Source organism: Polistes canadensis, unplaced genomic scaffold (assembly GCF_001313835.1).
Source record: "Polistes canadensis isolate GaletaPanama2010 unplaced genomic scaffold, ASM131383v1 scaffold_118, whole genome shotgun sequence".
NCBI classification, from domain to species: domain Eukaryota; kingdom Metazoa; phylum Arthropoda; class Insecta; order Hymenoptera; family Vespidae; genus Polistes; species Polistes canadensis.
In genome coordinates, this window is record NW_014569665.1 from 126,177 (window position 1) to 149,412 (window position 23,236).

The following is a 23,236-nucleotide window of genomic DNA, read 5'->3' on the forward strand; positions in this document are numbered from 1 at the left end:
ATAAGGTATTTTAGGATCAAATTGTATTGTAATATGTTAAGTTTTATTGAAATGTATGACTCTGTAAAAAAGATAATATGTATTGACGCGTGAACTTAATGATCAAGGTAAAAAATTAGAATTTATTGTAATGTTTATATTTATTAACAAGTCATAATAAAATTTTTAGTTGCTGATGAAGTCGCCAGTAAGGGACGAAACTTACAACTACTTCAAAATAAATTGTTCATCAGATTTATTAACCATCTATAATTCCCTTTGAGACTTATATATTAATATATTTTTTCGACAAGAATATTGATAATTAATAATAATAATAATAGTAGTCTTTAATTTTGTTATAAAACGATTACGATGAACATTTGTGATTATGGGGTTTAATGAGAATCGAATATGAGAGATTTATTGAGAAAATGAAAGTAAAACGTGTAGTAGCAATAGTAGTAGTAGTAGTAGGTTAATTTATCGTTCTTCGATTCTAAACTGGCAATCGTATGCGTTTCGAGTCTATTGGCCAGATTTTCCGGAATACCAATGGCCCACTAAAAGTGATTAAATTACTTGGCAAGCCGACGCGGCTGGTAAACTCAACGGTGATTGATACGCGTGCGCGCTCATTTGAGCGAATGCATGTCCTGAGCAACGTGCTGCTATCATTTATGCGTGACTGACGTCTGTTTACTTCCGATGAATTCGCTCGGGGGGTCTCCTACCCCCCCCCATCCTCATCCTCATCCTCCTCCTCATCCTCCTCTTCCCCCTTTTCCTCCTCCCATCGAACATATCGCTTTTCGTCGGCTAGGAAAATGAAGTTGACGTTAACGTTTTTCGGTTAAAAGGAACAAACGACCCACACCGAACGAAACGAAATGAAACGGGAACAATCATACCCACCACAATTGGTGAAAGAACGAGAAAATGCTTTTAGAAATGAGAACTTTCTCCCCATTGTTTCTCGAAATTCGAATTTCCTCCTAACCCTCTGCGTTTCATATTTACTATTTCTATTTTTTTTCTTTTTTGTTTTGTTTCTTTTTCTCTTTCTGACTAAAGAAATTTATTATTTATCTTGTTGTTGTTGTGCGTTGTTTTTTTTTTCTTTTTTTTTTTCGGGGTTATTTTTTACTGCGATTTTTTGAAGCAACGGAAATGTAGAATTCACATACAGGCTCCCCACCCCTCCACCCCCCCCCGGCCCCGATGAAGTAGAGAAATTCGCTCGCGAATGAAAAAAAAGAAAATGGATTTCAACTTCGACGCAAACGCGATGAGGAAAGTGTAACCGTGTTTGAATTTTTTTCCCGGTTTTGGGATTTATAAACGAGAATGAAAGAAATAAAAATTAAATGGAAAGAAAGAAAGAAAGAAAGAACTAAAGAAAGGAAGGAAAAGGGAACATTTTTAATTACCGGAGAAAACCAGGAAAAACCAGGGGTAGGAAAAACAAATACAAACAAAAAGAAAAAAAAAACAAGTAAAAGTATTCTAACGAAGTAAACCGCGAAGAGATTCTAACGTACGGTGGCCCGGAGTTTGTGAGTGGGTGGGTGGGGGTTTAGATGTTGGCGTAAGGATTGTCGTGAAAATAAACTTTTATGAGGAAAGCTAATTTGAGGATGGGTCGAGAAAAAGAAGAAGAAGAAGAAGAAGAATAAGAATAAGAAGAAAAAAAAGAAGCAACTCGCGATACGTAGCCTCAGGTTAAGGAAACTTGCTAAAGAAGACACTTACGACATCCTCAACGTTGCAAATGTATCCACTGCCAAACCCCCATCCCTTTTTCTCTATCCCTCTCTCTCTCTCTCTCTCTCTGTTTCTTATTTCCGCTTGATCCGAAAAACTTTATTCCTATGGTAGTTCGGTAAAGAAAACGATGATGCAAAAATCCTTTTGCATCTTACTCATCCTCCCGTGAAAAATGTTATAGTCTCCCTTCCCCTTTTCTTTTTTTTGTTTTCTTTTTTCCTATGTCTTTTTCTAAAACACACACACATACACAATATACGTACGTAATACTATTTCGATAAGCTTGCAATCGTTTTTGGGGTGGGTGCAAACAATTCGAACTGGCTTTATCATTCCGTTCGTCGACTATTCGAGAAAGACAACTACCCCGAAGAAGGGGTAGGGGAAGGGGGAGGGATGGTTTAGTCGGTGCAGAACATTTGTCAGGGAAATGGAATTCGATTTGAAGAATGCACCTTGCGAAACTGCACTTGGCAACACGCCCTGTCCCTGCTATTTCTCTCTCTCTCTCTCCCTCTCTCATTTTGTGTCTCTGCAATATCGTCGAACGTTCACAGGTCATCCCCCCCCCTTCCTTCCTTCCCCTTCCAAACGTTCCATTTTATTTCCCCATAGATTTTCCATGTTTATTTCCTCACCTTTCTTACCTTACATTTCATTCATCATTATTCTATTTCCCCCTTTTTTTTGTTGTCGTCATTTCATCGATGATAATTTTATTCGAAATTACGAATGTATAATTTACGTTGAATAAAGCTAATATTGAGAGAGAGAGAGAGAAAGAGAAAAAAGAAAAAAACAGAAAACTGGTGTGTGTACTTATGTACGCACGTAAGAAGTCATACTTCTTTAGCACATACTAAAACGAATATAACTTCCATAACCTCAAAAATAACTTCAATTTGCCCGTGCATCCGTAAATATCGACAACTTCGTGGTGTTGATTTTTCGGTCGCATCTAATTTCACTTTCCAAAACGCGCCGAAAGAAGTATTAACTTCAAAAACAAGAGTGTTGTATAAGATAATTGCGAGAAAGTAGAGTACGAATTGTCGAAAGTTTTTCTTTTTTTGCAAAAAAATTGGAGAGAATAAGAAAAAAAATATCTAACAGAATATCAAACGAATGTAGGGAAACACGTGGGACAATTGTTATGGATAATTTATGGTTATATCTATGCTCGTCGTGAACGTAAAATGTTATCGGTTGTTTTTTCCCTTGAAATTGTGCACAGGGGTGGGTGGGGGTAGAGGATTGAGATATAAACAAGGGGAAAATGGTTTCTTTTTTTTTTTTGAAAGAGAGAGAGAGAGTTCGCGTCTCGTTTTATATCAAGAACAAAACTACGGTTAAGAAGTGGAATGTTATTTTTTGTTTGTTTGTTTGTTTTCGCGATAAACTAAGAATTATTCGTCGTAAGTTACTCTTCGACGTATAAAATTTATATTATTATTATTATTATTATAGTTTTAATGACGTTAATTAAAAAAGTTCTTTAGTGATTGTAATAAAAGCGTGTGCATTGTCGGTGATGTCGTTAAAAAGGATATTTGAGGCAGGGTATCCCATAAGATAAAAATTAAAGAGAACGTTTTCTTATTTAACGTTTATCAAGTCACAAAATTATTCATTACGAATTAATAATTTTATCAACAAATATTTGATATATGATAAAAAATATTTGTTCAATGTATAAAAAATATATCAACAGATCTAAACATTAATGCAATATAGAATTATTATTCTCATCTATGAGTAATAGAAGAGAGAGAAAAGATAAAGGAAGAAGAAGAATATGAAGAAAACGACAAAGTACGACAACATTATATTTTTCCTATTTTCTATTTTTATTTGTCTACTTTTCTTTTCTTTTTTTCTTTTAACTATTTTTATCAACAAATATTTGATATATGATAGAAAATATTTGTTTAATGTATACAAAATATATCAACGGATATAAACATTAATGCAATATAAAATTATTATTCATCTATCAGTAATAGAAGAGAAAGAAAAAGAAAAAGGAAGAAGAAGAAGAAGAAGATGGGGGAAAACGACAAAGTACGACAACATTATATTTTTCCTATTTTCTATTTTTATTTGTCTACTTTTCTTTTCTTTTTTTCTTTTAACTATTTTTATCAACAAATATTTGATATATGATAGAAAATATTTGTTTAATATATAAAAAATATATTAATGGATCTAAACATTAATGCAATATAAAATTATTATTCATCTATCAGTAATAGAAGAGAAAGAAAAGAAAAAGGAAGAAGAAGAAGAAGAAGATAAAGAAAACGACAAAGTACGACAACATTATATTTTTCCTATTTTCTATTTTTATTTGTCTACTTTTCTCTTTTTAAATATTTTTAACAACAAATATTTGATATATGATAGAAAATATTTGTTTAATATATAAAAAATATATCAACGGATATAAACATTAATGCAATATAAAATTATTATTCATCTATCAGTAATAGAATAGAAAGAAAAGAAAAAGGAAGAAGAAGAAGAAGAAGATGGGGGAAAACGACAAAGTACGACAACATTATATTTTTCCTATTTTCTATTTTTATTTGTCTACTTTTCTCTTTTTAACTATTTTTAACAACATTTCTTTTCCCTCCAACGCGTTACTTTTTTTTTTTACGTTTTCCTATTCTCTTGCCTGTAGTATATCATCCCAACTTTATATTACATTTTCGGAGTAGCCTATAAAATATTCAGTAATCCTGAAACAGCCGGAGCTCGTCCATTATCGAGTTAACTATCGTGAACTATGTAAAATAAGTTTGAGCTGGTAACGCGTTTTAATAGATTTGCTGTATCGTAAACTATAATGTACGCAAAAATGGACAGATTTAATGAGAATTTTTCGAATACTTCGTTGGGAGAATATTCAGTAACCGTGGGCAGAGAAGGTGGATGGGGGAGAAGCAGGGGGTGGGGGTGGGGTGGTGCTGAAGTGAATGGAGGATGCGGTGCAACGGTTTATCGAAATTGTTCCACAAAATCGATCGATAGATCGATCGTTCTATCGAAAACACAGCCATCGTTTTTGCACTCTCGTTCTTCCTCTATGCTGGGTTGTATTGGTAATGGTAATGATGGTGATGGTGGTAGTGATGTTGTTTCACAGTAGTAGTCGTTTGCCATGTACGAATAAGCTTCGATTATTAAATGAAAGGCAGGAAAACGACGGATAAATCATTTTCAAGGGAGTTAATTCGTTTGCCTAGTAGTTTCGAGTGTACATTATTGTTTCATTATATATATATTGGTTTATATAATATAACGAGCATGGGTAACTATAATGGGAATTAATGACTTATGGAAAAATACCGATTAGGGGTATTACGGAGATAAGTAAATCTCGTTTCAATGGTTTTTTTTTTTTTTTTGATCATTCAAGCAAGCTAGAGTTATTCCACACACACACACACACACACACACAATTAATTTTAATCTTAATAATTTACTTATAAATATATACGAGATTAGATTATATTCGGTTATGAGAAATATTCTTAGAATATTATGAAAATTATTATCTATTAATTTATATTAAATTATATTATATAAATAATTAGATTTGAACAAAAAAATTTATCTTTTACGTTTGATAAAAATGATCTATCGAATATTCCGTCAGATTATTAAAAGAAATGCGAAAGGTGATACTCGAAATAAACTTTAAATCGATGATATCAATATTTAATATCTGACACGTAAGAGAAAGAAGAAAAAGAAGAAATAAAAAAGAAGGAGGAAAAACAAAACGTTCCAAACTTACTTTTGTGATATATTTTCAATTCTAAATTAAATCAACTTAACTTATTGAATATTTATTTTGTATTATTATAAAGAATAAATATAAAAAAGCTTGGTTATGAATAAATATGCCATTTTCAATAATATAAAAATGAAAAATGATCAAATATATTTTCAAGCATAACAAATTATAATTTTGTTATCTTATCATAAATAAAAACAAGTGATTTAAGGGGTTACATGGGTTTGGGACTTTCAAAAAAATTTTTTTTTTTTTATTTTTTTTTTTTCAATTCTACAATACATCTATAATATTGTATTGAATTTTGAAGTCGATAGGAGTAGTAGTTTTAAAGATAGAGTCCTGGAAAGTTCTACTCTTTAATGGCTCAAATCTTTAAACGCGTTTTTCTCAAAATGCTTTTTCTAAAGTCGGTTGTCAAGATTTCTCGAAAACTATTTAACTGATTTTGATGAAATTTGCTACACGTCTTCGTGATACTATTGACAAGGACTTGGACGAATGATTTTCGTTTTTTTCATAAAATCGAATTTTAAGAAACCAAAATGTGGTGAAAATTGTAGCGAAATTTGAATGTTCTTGCTAAAAACGTTGCCAAAAATCCAAATTTTAATTTTTTTCTTTTTCCTTCGTCCAGTTTCTAGTTTGAAGTATTCACTAAAAGACCTTATTTTTTCAACAGAAAAACCCCCACCGTTTATAAGTTGTGCTGTCAACGCGAAAACACTTTTTTTCGGTGGGGTCACCGGAAATGACGTCGCAATGGCTGAGTTTAAAATAATTTTTCAACCAAAAATTCAGAAAATGTTCTTTAAATATGTATCTTAAATACTATAAAAAGTTTCAATAAGAATTCCATTTTTTATATAGAAAAAAAAATTGTTGAAAATATGCTATTTTTTCCCGGTGTAAACCCATGTAACCCCTTAATTCGTAAATGTGAATTAGAAAAAAAATGATTTGTGTTTCTTAATCTTTTATTATCGTAAAATAAAAAATAGTAAAAATAGTAGTAGGAAGAGGAGAAGGTCCAGTTATGAATTAAGGTAAATGTATGTAATCCAACAGATTTCCCGAATCGTTTGAGCTTTTGAAAAGCTGACACAGCTTTTGGTATACTTGCTTTGGCAGCCCTGTTCGTCGTAGTAGTAATAGTAGTAGTAATCGTGGCAAAAGTCGTTTCGGCCGGTAATTAGTTGCCCGACTCAGGACAAATTGAAAAAGTTAGTGAGGAATGGAACGCAATTTCGTTCGCGACCATAATCGAGCCGCTACCGTTGTCGTTGCAGTTGCAGTTGCAGTTGCAGTTTTCCCCACAGCCGCAAATCGAATTCTTCTTTCGTTTTTCCATACTTTTCCTTCCCATTTTTATTTTTATTTTGTTAGTTATTAGCCAAACGATTCGACCGAAACTTGTTGGGTGGGAGGTGGGGTGGGTGGGGAAGGAAGTTCTTCGCGTTTTAACGAAACTTTCTTTACGAGATAAAACGTAAATCCGTGTTGTACGGGAAAATGTTGAGGAATTAAATGATTTCGAATTGTCACAAATGTTACGTAATGAAGTTTACGTATTTAAAAAATATATATATATAATATATTAATAAAATAATAAATATATATAAATGATCTAATATAAAACGATGATTTAATTTGTTATACAATGTGTAAAGATAAATATGTGGGTCAAATGTTTTGCATTTAACTATGCATTTCTTGAATCATCATTTAAGAAGAAATAGGAATGAGTAGGGGAAACAGGGTGTGAAGAAGTAGATGTAGGAGAATTGAAACGGAATGATTCACAACGTGGTTGATGATGCGCTTGACGAAGAGACGTGATTTATTTTCGGAACTTTAACGTGATCCGTTCTGTCTTTTCGGATGGCCTTTCGAGTACACCCGATGCGAACAAACGAACGTACGAACGTACGAACGACCAACTGCCATAGTTCCTTTAGACAGAAAATAGGTACAAGAGATAGAGTTAACAAGCTGAAAAGATCCTATGTAAATGTTCGGGTTTAAACGAAGACCGTTGATTGAATTAGAACGAGCCTGAGAGGGAAAAGTGAGGATCGATGATTCGTACGTTTACAAATAGTTCAACAAACTAAACCTGTTCTTCGTTAAACGCGGATAAGAATCTCTTTGATAATTGAACGGAGGTGTTTAGAGTGTTGTAAAGATTTAACAGCACCTACACACACACAGAAACACGCACGAGTGGTATAAGGAATATATTTGTTTGATTTATTTTATTTATAATTTAGATTATTATTTTCATCTGATCGTGATATTTTCCTTTGTTTTTTTATTTATCACAATCGTAAGACAAAAAATAATAAAAATATTTTCTAAATTATTATACATTATAGTTTCTATTATTAATAAAATCATATAAAATAGATCGTTTCGCGTATTTTACTATTAAAAAAATAGTATAGGAAGTTACTTAACACGCGTTAGGATTGTATCATTTTACGTATTGTTTCTTTTAATAGGAGATAAAATATATAAAAGGGGTGGGTTAAGAATTAATGAGCATTCGACGAATAAAATTAACGAAACAGTCGTTCATTTTTATTTTTCTTCCCCTTCTTTCTTACAATTATTGTCCTACCCCTATACGACTCCTATTATTTATTCATCTTACTCTCATTAGCAGTGAAAAAATAATTGAGTAGGCCTACTCATTTCCTATCGAATGAACAAAATAATAAGAAGATAATTATTGGATTATTTCTTTTTTTAACATCTATCTCTCGACATTCCCATCCATTTATTATTCGTTCCTTTACCATTTCCCACTTCCTACTTCTGTTTTCCACGTTTCATACGTAACTATTCGCGTGGTAACTATGTATTACCGTAAAAGTAATTCGAACGAATAGGTAGTTGGTATATATATATATATACATCTGTATATTTCGCGAAAGAGATTGCACGGAAATAGAATATCGATGTATCGGATTTAACTTGGCAACGGAAATAGAAGTTACGCGTCAGACTCCTTACAACTTCGTTGACGTGCGTATCTGGAAATATTGCACACTACGGTTTTCGTTGCAACTTCTTCCATCTTTCTCTTTTTCTATACATTAAACTACCCTTCCCATTCCCCATCCCCATCCCCATCCTCATCCCCATTCCCAACCATCCCCACCACCTCATCATTTATTTTCTTTTTAACACAGTAGATACTTTCCTCGAAATAACTTTGTACAAAATGATAATACCATTTCGTATTGTTAAATGTAGGAGGATGCGTTACGTTTTATCTAAGAATATCACGTTAAATGGATTTCATTTTTCATTTAAAATGAAAAATAAAACGTGAGTGATATTTATTCTCACGTGTAATAAATAACTTATGTAAAAAATAATTGTATGTGTGTGTGTGTGTGTGTAAAAGAAGTAAGAAACTTTAGAGAATTTTAAATGAAAAACAAAATTATACTAAGTGTTTCGTTAAATTGTTCATCTCAAAATGATTACAATTAATTATAAATAGATTAATACAATATCAAAGTGTTTCTATTATTTAACAAAAGTAAATTAGACATAGAAATCCATGTATTAGAAGTAACATTGTCCTCGACTATCATTTTCAACTCGAGTAGAACGGACAATATTCCTCCGCCACTCGGTGTTCGCTGAAGCATCAAAACCGCACTTAAAAGCACACACGCGAATTGCTGAGTGGACGAGTAAACGTTGCACACGAATTACAACTCGTTATCAATTTTGGTATTTAGTGTAGAGCCGTGTATCAGCACTTCCCATACATATAAACTCATACGAACGAAGTATATGCCGTATAATATCAAATATTTGAAATTACTGTACATTGTAGATCACTCTATTCGTATTTATACTTTAGACGTTATTTGACAATTATGTTATAGAAAAAGAAATAACATTTGTGAACATATTTTCTAATTGTTTTTCATCATTTATACATTGTCTTTCGTTTAACGATTATTTTCTTCCGTTTATTTATTCGTCAATAATTTCACGCCATTTTCACGCCGTTTATTATTTATCACGATTTAATTCTCCGCGAGTGTGGGGAATGGTGGGAAGAGGAGGGGAGGGGGGAAAGAGAAAAAGAAAACCTTTTGAAACCTCTCTTAAAATTCTTCCGAACAATAACGAAGTAATTAAAATATAAAGTTAGTAGGAGATAAAGTATCAGAGAGAGGGAGAGAGAGAGAGAGAGAAGAATTCTCGGGAGAATTTCAATTTTATCGCGTGTTGAAGTTACCACTTTCCTTTTTCTTTTTTTTTCTTTCCCCCCCCCCCCTTTCATTTCTTTATTCCCTCGGAATAAAACGCAAAAAAAAAAAGAAAAAAGAAGAAGATAAACAAACGGTTTTGTTGCTTGAACGTAAAATAAATTTCTGCAATGCTAAAAGTTTTTCAGCAAACCACCACAACCAGTACTACCACTACCACCACCACTACTACCACTACCACCGGGATCACTAGTATTGGATAACAGGGATGGGGTTGGAATGGTAACGATGAGCATACAAAAGGTATATCGATTGTCACGATCGTGTCGGGAAATTTGACAGTGTGATTCATTGCGTTATTGGACTATGTGATAACTATAACGAAATTATATAGGTTAGATAGATAGATAGATAGATAGATAGATAGATAGATAGATATATGTCTATGGTTAAAGTACATAATAAATAATGTGTATAAGTTTCGTTTAACCCATTACACTCGAGGGCTCCGCTATGGAGACAATAAAAACAAAAAAATAAAAAAACAAAAAAAGAAGAAGAAAAACTGAAACAAATTCAATTTAATCTACAAACGTACCAACTATGATTTATCTTTTATATAAATACAATCATTTACTTATATAATATGTGAATATGATTTTTGCTAGTAATATAAATGAAAAAAACAAAAAAATCAGAACTTCGAGTGCAAAGGGTTAATATATTACAACAATTTAACATGTGTGTGTCTCTCTCTCTCTCTCTATGAGATGTGTAACATAATATACGATCACTCACTCAGTATAACGTATATCTATGATTATTATATAAACCATAACTGCTTATTAAATTTTATCCGAGGATCATCCTGGTCCTCGGTTTTCAGAACCTGTTGTAGTTCGAAATTCATCGTTGGGATACCACCATCGATATCGATCGTGGGTGTGTAGTGAGTACAACCCCGATACGAACATTATTCTGAATATTTTAAGGTTTCCCCATTGGCCGTGAGTTGGTACCCCCATGAGCGAAACAGAAACAGATAGTGCGAATAAACGAGAAATAGAAAGAGAAAGAGAGAGAGTGTGAGTGAGTGAGTGAGATAGAACGATGCGCACTTCCCATTTGAGCATCGACCTCTTCCACCATCTCTTTCCATGCTCTTCGTCCCTTTCTACCCTCAACCCATCCCCCACCCATCCCCCTACCCTTGTCCAGGACCATATCAACGCGCCATCGGCCATATATCGGTTTCATTTTCCAGTTACGCTCGCCTCAGTTCCAATACCTCTTGTTCCGCCGTACCGTAATAATATTACGCACTGTTGCGAGTACGGTATGCCAGCTTGTTAATTCGCCACGGTTTTCCATCAATTTCGTGGCCGCGAGCCAGCCGAGCTGCCACCACCCCCACCGACCCCTCTTTACTCTGCCCCTCTTTCTCTTTTTCTCTTTCTCTTTCTCTTATTTCATTTTTAGTTGTTGTTGCGTGGCTTCTGTTCTACCCTCGTATTGTACTATCTACGTATGATAGATACAAACATGTATATATACACACACACACATATACAGAGATATATTTATACGTATACATTTTATTCGTTTGGATTGATCGTTGTTAAAGGTGTTAATGTAATACTCGAAGTGTGATGATAGTATCGAAACGTATAGAATCGATTCCAGTAGTGGGTTGTTGTAAATTAATTCTACGCACTATCAACGATACAAATGGCAAAGTGTCAAATTAACGAAAAGAAATGAATCCACTTTTGCGAATCTATTTGACGAAGTATTTGAAACGTATTCGACGCGCAAGTTTGATTAAAAACAAAAACAAAAATAAAAAGAATATATACTTTAGATTTGTGAAAGTAGAAATAATTATATATTTAACAATATTTTGTATTGACAATTAAAATAACGATCGGGGATATTTTCAAATAAGATGGAACAATTTCAAATGTTTCTTGGATAGAAAATATATAACTTTATTCGATTAATCATTCTGTCCCCCACCACCCTTTTTTGTCGATGACCTTTTACCATTGTTCGTTAAATTTCTGAACTTTCCTATCAAAAAAATTCAATCAAATGCGAATTCACATAATATTGCCAATTTAATATTAATCAAAATTGTTGATATAAACGCGACGTTATTAATATGTAGAATAAATTTTGTTGGTAGGATGAGATTGTGGGTGAATGGGTGGGTGGATGGGTGGGTGGTCGATTCCTTAGAGGGAAGACAGTGGGTGGATATGCCACTAGAAACACGCTCGTATTAGATTCTGTATACGTGTGTTTATTTGTTTGTTTGTTTGTGTATGTGTAAGAGCGAGTATACGATAGAGAGAAAGAGAAAAATAGAGAGAGAAAGAGAGAGAGAGAGAGAGTACAGTGTGAGGGTTCCCCAGAGCACTCGACTCATTTCTCCGAGCCAACACAAACCTCTCGACTCGACGCCACTCGTGGAAACGAAATCTGATACGAGAAAAGCTAAACTCCTTCGAATGCACAAGCCGGGCACCCCTCTTCTTCGCCACCCCAACTTCTCCACGTTCAGCTCTGAGCTCTTCAACCCCTCCAAAACGTATTCCTCAACCACCTCTTCTTCTTCTTCTTCTTTTTCTTTTTCTTTTTCTTTTTCCAACTACAGGAACTATACTCTTCCAGTTCTCGCACGAGTCACGCTCCTTTCAGTCATCCACTTATACTCAGTTCAACCCTTTTCATTGCGAAAACGTCGTTCCACGATTCACTTATTTCTTTCTTTTATTTTCTCTCGTGGGTTTCTTTTTTTAGTTTTCTTTTTTTTTTCTTTTTTATATTTATCGCTCGAGTATTCTACTCTCTTACAATCATCCATGTCTCGAAATATCTCTCTCTCTCTCTCTATCTCTATCTCTCTCTCTCTCTCTTTCTCTCTCTCTTTCTCTCTCTCTTTCGTTTTCTTTTTTTCTGACTGTATACGCGCTCAATCGGTAAACCCTAACGATGATGATGATGGTTAGTTTAAAGTAGTTTCGTTTAACTCGTCTTAATTAACTTACACGCATAACAGTCTTTATCTTGACACGTCTTTATTCGTGTGGTATCTTTTTTTTTTTTTTTTTTCATGCCACGCGACCTACCCTTTTTCACTTTTTTTTTCTTTTTTTCTTTTCTTTTCTTTTCCTTTCTTTCCACCATCACTTTTAGTGAACGAGACGTACTCGAGTTTTGTTTAATCCAAGCTACTTTATACTTAGTTAGGCTTCTAACGTAATTAGCTTGATAGAAAAAAAAACAAAAAAAAAAAAAAAAAGGGACGAAATACTCGCTTTTGGTATAAATTACGTGTGTATATCTATGAATGCATGAATCCATGCATGTGTTTTCTGTGTATGCATTTATACGCGAATGTACATCTATCTATCAATTGTATATATGGTGTTTGTCTTTCAATATTCCAATTAACGATTATAACATCGTTGTTCAAACTTACTCCTTGATATGTGTATTCAACGAATAAAGTTATCCTCTGTTCTGGCCAATCGATGATATATATATATATATGTCGATTAACTTAATTAATAATTTCTAGAGAAAATGGTCTGTTTAAATAGATAGATGGAAAGAGAAATATATCAATAAATCATATATATATATATAATGATGATGATGATGGTGGTTGGATATGGTGAAGGGAAGAATTCTCTAGGGTACCCTTGTTCCTTTTCGCATGATCGATTCAATCTACGAAATATATAAGGAAAGTAAATTAAAAAGAAATCTGAACGTGGATAAAACCATGATGTGTATATCTCATCCTATCTTTTTCTTTTTTAATTTTATTTTTATTATAAACTTTTATATATTATGCTGTCAAAGGAAGAATTAATGCGATACGATAGAATGAAAACGTGCGTAGGGGTTTCCCATTCTTATGAATGAATGAAAGAGTATAGTTAGTGGCGCCGCCTTACGTCTAACGTAGCAACTTCTTTACTCATTGCGAATACTACTCGATTGGTTATACGTATTTTTTACTATATATATTATATATATTATCGTTCAATTATGAATCAATTTTATTTATCAATGAAACATATTCAAAATTGTAACATCGAATATTCAATGAATATAAAATACGAGTTTGGAAATTTTATTATCACATTTTTTGTGTTTTTCTTTCTTTTAAATTATGTAATTGTATTATTATATTATTATATTATATATAAATTAAAATATGATATTTAATTAAAATGTTTATTAAAATTATATTATTATATTATATATATATATATATATCATTTTGTTTTAGAGTTTATTTTTTTAAATAATAATATTTAACGAGATGTGCAATACTTATAAACGTCATATTATCAGAATGAAATTGAACGAATAATGGATAATGTAAGAATAACGAGCTTCCTCTTTTTTTTGTCTTTTTATAGAACACTTTAAAATCCTATATAGTTAAACTCGGAGATTGTTCGTTCTTGGGAACGATGATAATTATTCTCGTACGTTAAGCTATAAACGTTAAAAGAAGAAAGATAGAGGAGGAGAATGGTGATTGTGTATCCCCGCATGGCTAAATGTTCCTAATGACATCACGTAATTACCTAGAAAGTTACCAGTAATTACCCTATGGAAGTAGTTACTTTTGTTCTATTCGTTACGATCATCGGTGTTACTAAGATTTCAATAGAATCTCCACTAATTCGAATTAAAAGAAACGGCCTATCGAATTTTCGCGGTTAATCATTTATTAAATCATCAAATCATAAATCATCAATTAATAATTCTATACTATTCTCTAACAAACTGATAACAAAAGTCAAATTAATACGAATTGTCTCGTAGGAATTTGAACATTTCAATTATTGTACACTACGGTGTAAAAATCTTGTCTTGTTTTACGCCACAAAAAAAAAAAAAAAAAAAAAAAAAAAAAAAGGGGAAGAAACGTAGTAGAATCGATCGATTACCGCAAACGTGCTTTCAATACAACGTGGTCGATATATTTACACTGTGTGATGTCGACNAACAAAAGTCAAATTAATACGAATTGTCTCGTAGGAATTTGAACATTTCAATTATTGTACACTACGGTGTAAAAATCTTGTCTTGTTTTACGCCAAAAAAAAAAAAAAAAAAAAAGAAGTAAAAAAAGGGGAAGAAACGTAGTAGAATCGATCGATTACCGCAAACGTGCTTTCAATACAACGTGGTCGATATATTTACACTGTGTGATGTCGACCAGGAGGGGCAGGGGGAGGGGTGGGTGGGTGAATGTGTGTTTGGTCGCAGAGAAATGGTAGAAACCGGGTTGTGGGGGGGGGTGGAAGGGTGAACGAGCGTTTTCAACGAAGAGAATCGGGGAGATCCGATTGGTCGAAGGATCGATCGGTTCGACCTCGGCGACGATTTGAATAATTTATTCGAACGATCAACCGTATTAATATTCATTACTCGGTCAATACTCGATCGAGCGAATCATCATCGGTACTGGGATAATTGTCCGCGTAAACATTCCGTTCGGCTTAGCCGCTGAGTTTGCCGCATTGATCCGAATCGAACGAGGATAACATCACCGGCCAGCCTCATCGTCTACTCTACCCAAAACGTTTCCCCCCCATCCTCCTATTACAGAACATCTGTATATCGTTCGAATTTCGTGGGAACGGTGGGAGGGAGGATGGGTGTGTGGGTGGGTTGTGTTAGGTGGTAGAGGGAGGGAGGTAGGGAACATTTGGAGAGAACCAAACGCGAGTATTTCTATCATCTACATTTACATTAATATACTAGGTGAGACATTACAAATTGGATACTTGAATAAATCTATTTTTATCTGTGATAGGAATGGAAATGTGTTACGTTTGATTTGATTTGATTAAGTTAGATACGTATAATAATATCGTGTTTGAACGATCTCTTACGTTATTTTTATTTTTATTATTTTTATTCATAGAAAGAAAAGTTGGACTTTTGTATTTGTTTCGTGTGTATGGATACATATATATGTTTTTTTTTTTTTTTTAATCATCGATACACAAGATAGTCTAGTTTTATAAATGTTCCACCCGTTATATATACGAGTCCACGTGGATATATTTTTTTTCATTTACCGTTGGAGCAAAGAGAATTGAATTTTTCAAGGTATCGAGCCGAATCATATAATTAATTAACGACTAGCCAACACGACTGTGACAATCAATTATTCGATTAGCTTCTATATATCCGTAATATTGAACAATCATACGGCTAACGGACCATTAAACGAATTACGTATGATCCTGTTACGTTCGAATGAATTATATAATGTAATAATCCTTCAGGAGAGAAATACCAATGTGTACTTACCCCGTTGAAAGTCTTTACGTTGTGCAATGCATTCTGTGCGTCCAAAGCCGCTTTTCTCGTGTAAAATGTAACGAAGCAACATCCTGTAACATAAAAACGAAAATAAATGAAGAAAAATAAGAAAAGATTCAAATGAATGAAAGACAAAAATAAAAGATTCCGTATAGAGGAAATTTAATCGAAAAGTTATCTGCACGCGCAGAGTACGACTCCCTTTTACAGGACTCGAATGTTCAAACTATGGCAATACGAATTCGACCGATTTGCTCGTTAGTTTACGAATTGCCAAAAGTTCGATGATTCCACAGTTCTATCTAACATTTCTACTTTTCTCTTATATCCTCGACTAATTCCTATCTCTCCTTTTCCCTCTTTTCACTCTCTTCAGACACGCGAATGGAGATGGTAAAAGATGTTCGCTAACAGTGGCCGCGTGCACGTTGGTATTACAACCTGCCCCCCGTTTCCMCCYCYCCCCCCCCCCCGCTTAGTTTACGAATGAGTTGTTTTACCTGCATAACTATTCTCTCATTCCGAGCAATCCCCGCAATGCTTTCACGAAAGTCCATGAAGCTTAAGCAATATGTTTGTTCTTCCTCTCATTCTCTCTCTCTCTCTCTCTCTCTATTTCTCTTTTTCTCTATCAAACAAAACGAACTTTACAATTCCCAGTTGAAACTTACGATTCCCACGAATCGTTGAATTACCGTTCGTTTGTTTTCACGAAAAACAACATATCCCTGTAAGTCTTTCTCAAAAATTCCTACTATCATAATTTATTTATAATCGCGATACCGATGAAAATGATTGACGATAAATATTAACAAATTATTGCGGCCAATGATTAATTTTTAAATATTATCTTAGTTTTGTACGGTAAATGATTTTCATTTTCAATTAATTATTTCTCTCGTTTCTCTCAAAAAATATATTGTAATTTAAAAACATTGTAATATATATTACAAGAATGTATGTCTGTTCAAATGAAATAAAAGACGCTGAACTTTAGAGATTAAGTTGCTGAATAAATCCCAATAAAGGAACTAAACGTTCAATTAATCAAAACTAAGTTCTAGTTTCTTTTTTAAATGTCCAATTTCCGTTACGATACTTATTTATTAATGATTTTAGTTTTGTTTTTTTTTGTTGGTAAATTGACCAACAACCACGTCGTCGTTGGCATAAGCAACCCGTTAATAATCCTATTCAAGGTAAGCAGGAAGAACGTTATAATGATATTGCAATGAAACACTAATCTTCATCTAAAGGGTGCTATAACGTGATTACGTTTAATAGAAGCATCGGCAAGGTTTGCAATTAAGGTAGGAGGAGTAGGAGGAGTAGGAAGAGGAGCAGGAGCAGGAGGAGGGGGAGGAGAGAGCGTGTGTATCGTGCATACCTTGTTTTGAACGATAACGCAATATGGCAATATTCAATATCGCATTTAACGACGTAGGTACGATCTCACGACGAATATCGTAATTGCGATCGGTAATATACGATGGGTGTTCGATTTTAGGGGATGCTATAATACTTTATTAAAACGTATAAAGTATTATACCCATAGAGAGAGAGAAAGGGAGAAAGAGAGTAGGGGTTTGGTATTTCTTGTTTTGCGAACGAACGTGACTAGAAACTAACACCAATAAGAATATCACAGATTAATACATCTTTACACCAAAATTTCGCTTGACTTATTTCGAGTTTACCATTTGATAACTTTCATCCATACTATTACGAGCTTATAACTTGGTAAACGTTTATCATCGACGTTTCTTCGTTATTTTCAATGAAACACATATATACACACACAGATCCACATATAAGTTACAGTTTGTTCAATCGATCAAATCGTTCAACCAACTTATTCCATCGCATCATCAAAGTTTTCTTTTGGAAAGTCTGATTACTTATGGTACGCTAGGATATGGTTGGGGGGGGAGGGGGGAATGGGTTAGGAAAGAAAAATTAATAGTAAAGGGCCAAGTCGGAGGAAATGATTCGTAACGTTCGAAATTGACTGAGACGAATTAGAGAAAATTTGGTAGTACGCGTGGACTCAGGTAAAATTATGATCTAGCGAGTAACTAATCTTAAGGTATCATCACCCGATAGACGAGCCTTAAATCACATCGAACGAACTTTCCCTTAGCCAATGGTTGCTTCTTGGCCGTTCGCCTAACACCCGTCTGTAATACTCGTGTCTACAAATGACCCTATTCGTCGAGGTGCCAACACTGGCTGGGCTGGTAGTACTCTTTCTCCCCTCTTAACCACCTTCCATCATCCCTTTCCCTTGACTGATGATCGCCACGTAAGCGAAGATCACAAGGAAGATATCACCAGTCATTCGGGTGTTGAACTAGTAGTCAACGTATAACGCGATTAGAACGTCTAACGTCTGTTTTTTTCTGTTTTTTCTTTTTTCTTTCTCTTCCATTCTTTTTATTTCTTTTCCTTTCCTTTCCGTTTTATCGTTAGATCTAAACACGAAAACTTAAGTTGCCGCAATCCGCTAACTATTCTCCGAATGAACGAACGAACCTTCCTAGTAATTAACTTTTACCTGTTCCAACAAATGATTACGAACGTTAATTGATCGTTGAAATAATTCTCGGACCTTTGCTTTTCCTTATTCGAAAGGTTTCAAATTGTTGTTAAAGGTAAAACGATTTTATACGATGCAGTTTATTCCCTTATACAGTCGTGTAATAATAACGTCGGTAATACAAGCGTCAACGACTAGTTTTGAGTCTTTGTCAACGGTTTAAACTTACGACAAGCTTAGAAGATTGTTAATTGAATTTTCGTTTATATAGGTGAAAACGTTCTATTAGAATAACAATGATCCGATTCATAATGTCGTACAATTTCATAATTACGGGACTGTAATTATATGCAAATTGGGATCAATTATTAATAAGCGAATTATTAACCTCGGGAAACAGTGTGCACCAGTATTCCCATGAGTTTCTCCCACGCATACAGTTTGAATAGCACTAGTTTAGAGTAGACAGGCAGAGAGAGAGAGAGAGAGAGGGGGAGAGAGAGAGTGAGAGTGAGAGTGAGTGAACACGTTGGCCCACGACGACGGTGGTGTAATTTTCTCGTATGGGCTTTGCCCAGTATTTTCTGACTGCCCACTAACCATTGCCCGCTACCACCAACATCTACACCCAATACCAACACTAATAGTAATAGGGACTACCTCGTGACATGTGTTACTTCGGAGGAAAGCTTTCGGCGACCTGGGAATCGCGAACAAAGCGAAAATCAATTTCGTGTAACATTGTGGAATTGTAATTTCTAGAAGCGTCGGAAGTTAATTATGGAAGATTAAATGTTAGTCCTGAAATTATGTTTCATTTCAAACTATGCTATACCGATTTATTTCTCGTATATATTTTAGCAAAGGACGTTTTCTCATAAAAAGAAACAAAAATCATATCTCGTAAGGGTGATGAAAATCATAATGGTTTTAAGTCATCAAAGTTATTTAGACATCTTTCATCGTGAATATCTTAGAATAATTGAAAATGAAATATGGATAATTAGTATAAATCATTTGTTTTGAAATCTTGACAAGACCATGACTTGATTGGTCGTATTGTAAATATACGCTTAACCCTTCTTTGCATGATTTTTTCTTTTTTTTTTTAAATATATCAGGGTGATGTAATTAATGCTCTAGATTAAAGGAAAAATATTAAAAAAAAATCCTAGTGCTATTTTTTGACAACTGCGTTTTGTTGTAGGCAATAGTCGCTTAAAAGGTTGCCAGCAACAACAAATATACAGTACAAGCGTTTTGAGTACCTTTTTTTGTTGACTAAATATTATCATTGAAATTTCCATCATCATGCAAAGAAGGATTAAGATATATAAAACAAAGAACAAAATTCGTGGGACATTGTAAAGAAAAAAAAGAAAAATAATTGAAACAATTTTCCAAAATTAGCGACAGTTTTGGTATATCCAAACGTTTGTTCAGATAAAATCAAATCAAATCAAATCAAATGAAATCAAAATAAATGTAAAATAATAAATCCCCAATAAATCATATATTATCTCGTTTAATCTCATTACAAACGTTGAAATAATATCAAATTATTATCATAAATGACGACTTTTGTTAAATATAATGTTTCATCGAGAAAATGTTTAACAAAAGCAAACAATGATTGTGTACATTAGCCGAATATAATCTCGTGCTAGTGTATGATGATGATGATGATCATTTTGAAAAATCACGATGACGAATGAGCGAACGGTGGTGGTCTGGTTGAACAAACGAATGAACGAAAGAACGTACGAATGAACGAACGAGTAACGAAACGAAACTATGGGGAATGGTGGTGGTGGTGGTGGTGGCCTGTTGCAGGGCCTCGTCCCCATTAGGGATTCCCAATTCACGTCGTAATTATCGCTAATTGGACTCCGGATTATACTTGCACGACACTCGACGCATGAAACGCCCGTCGTTCGCGGCGCGAATTATGCATTGCTCGCGCTTACATCTACATAGATATGTTTTACCTATACATATACGATTTCACGTGAGCCACGTCTAGAAACGTTTCGAGTGACATCAAGCGAATAGAAGAGGAGAATAGAAATAGAATGAGAGAAAGAGAAAGAGAGAGAGATAGAGAGTGTGTGTGTGTGCGTGAAAGAGAAAACGAACCAAGAAGACGAGAGGAAATCGAGAAGACGTATGTAAGAGAAGGGTGGTGTAAGGGGGGGGGGAAGGATGAGGAGGAGGAGGAGGAGGAGTTTGTTGTCGTCGATGCATCCATTGTGCAAAATTCCATCGCGTCGTTCGTTTCAACGACGAAAATTATTCGTGCGTGTAACGTAACAGCTGGGAATTCGATGACACAAACACACTCGTACTGTACTACCTACAACACTTGTCCTATGAGAAAGATAGAACGATATTTTCCACTTTCAAATGTGAAAATGATGCTTCCACGTGTGCGCATATTTCACATGTAACAGTAGAATATAGTCAAATCGTTGAATTGATTTGAAAAGGATCTTTTGTTTTTGATTCGAGGTGTATTCGTAAATTGATTTGAAAAATTAAATATATATTTAATTATTAATATTCTTGTCCAAACAATATATTAATATATAAGTTTCAAAGGGAATTATAGACGGTTAATAAATCTGACGAACAATTTATTTTGAACTAGTTCAAATAAATAATTCAATAATTCCCTTTGAAACTTATATATTAAATATATATATTACAAATGTAAACACTTATCGGGGGGGGGGGGAAAGAGAAATACGCAAGTAATTCTTATCGGATAAATTAGTTTATCTCGTGGAAAATAAAAATCAGTGTATTATAGCATAAGCGTAAAGGAAATGGTTTTAAGTAAGGCCCGATAAGTTTTGAGAAAAGATATTATCGTTGATATACGATCGGTTTGTAGAACGAACACGTGCTTCCAACGCGTAGATCCCGTGGGTTTGTGGCTAGTACACCCCGATCCCGATCCGTGATTAGAGTCCACTGGGAAATCTATAAAGTCGTCCTTCTTCCCAAACGCGAGAAATGGAAGAAGAAAATTTATATCGGCTTTTCGAGACTGCTGCTTCTGCTTCCTTTTCTTTCTTTCTTTTCTTTTTCTTTTCTTTTTTCTTTTATTTTTTTACTATTTCGGTATCATTTCTTTGCCGTTACTACTTTTCTCATCTATTTTCCTAGGATACTCGTGGAACCTTGATTGTTTGGATTGGTTTTTTTGTTCTCTTTTTAATGAAAACGAGCCAAATTTTGTGTGTAAAACACGCACGAACGAAACGAAAATAGAATCACCTCGTATAAAATGAGGTGATGGTTGTTGAAAAAAAAAGAACATAGAATAAAATGCGATGAGGAGAAGTAAAGAAAGAAAAAAAAACAAAAAAAAAAAAACAAAAAAAGACTTGAGTATAGTCATTTGTTATTGAAGTAACGTTAGTCAGAGAGGAATGTAAAAGCAACAAGGCAAAAGGTATGATAATGGGGGTATAGTGGATCGACTAGGATGAGGAAAACGTATCGTCGTTCGGTAGCAACCGATCGACGAATACGCGGGGAATCCCATGGGCCTGCGGCTAATACCTCGATGCCGATGCGTGATTAGAGTCCATGGGGAAATCTAGCCCGGACATGCTCCGGAGGTAATGCTCGTTACTCGCAAGCCGAGTATACCCTTCGCCCTTTACCACCAATACCAGTACCAACCATCCAACCAACCAACCAACGAACGAACGAATGAACCAACGAATGAACGAACGAAGCTAGCAACTGCAATAGCATGGCGTTGCCAATACTCTGGCACAAACCAGGAACTCTACCGAGTAGTTGCTTTTCTGCACACGATATTCTCTCTATCTCTTTCTCTCATTCTATCTTTCTATCTTTCTGTCTTTCTCTTTCTGCTTGCTTTTGGTTGTTCTCTCAGCTCGCTGTTCTAACTCTGTCCATTCTCTACTAGTGATTCTACTACTATACGTTTCATTCTCTCATTCACATCAAAACATAAACGATCTAGTTTTCCACGAACGAGGAACCACGTTGCGATAATTGCAGAAATTCTCTATGTCTCTCTCTCTCTCTTTCTCATTCTCAGTCACTATCCTTTACGATTGTACAAACTATAACACGTAATAGACAAAATCCTAGCCTGCTTTGGATGAGTTCAATTATTAACGATGATTTTCTTAAGCTTAACTATATATATATATAATCATATTTTTTATATATTTTATTAAATATTAATGATAAGTTAATTATCAATATTCTTGTCGAAAAAATATATTAATATATAAGTCTCAAAGGGAATTATAGACGATTAATAAATCTGATGAACAATTTATTTTGAACTAGTTGTACGTTTCGTCCGTACTTCATCAGCAACTTGATCATTTAGTTCACGTGTCAATACATATTATCTTTTTTACAGAGTCATACATTTCAATAAAACCTAACATATTACAATACAATTTGATCCTAAAACACCTTATCGTATCACACGTAATCAAATACTGATTCTATCTAGACTAGTGTTTAATAGTCTAGGTATCTTCAGTATTGAAAATATGGTAAATA

At 34.0% G+C, this 23,236-nt stretch overlaps 1 protein-coding gene across 6 annotated transcripts in view; it reads right to left on the reverse strand.

The window, feature by feature from the left end:
- The window catches only part of LOC106787879 (CUGBP Elav-like family member 2), a 376,528-nt gene that overhangs the window by 64,833 nt on the left and 288,459 nt on the right, over positions 1 to 23,236 (reverse strand). For all 6 annotated transcript variants that reach the window (XM_014750616.1, XM_014750613.1, XM_014750614.1 and 3 more), the window contains one exon: positions 16,132 to 16,214. In XM_014750616.1, coding sequence (XP_014606102.1) covers positions 16,132 to 16,214 — 83 coding nt within the window. The remainder of the gene's footprint in view (positions 1 to 16,131; positions 16,215 to 23,236) is intronic.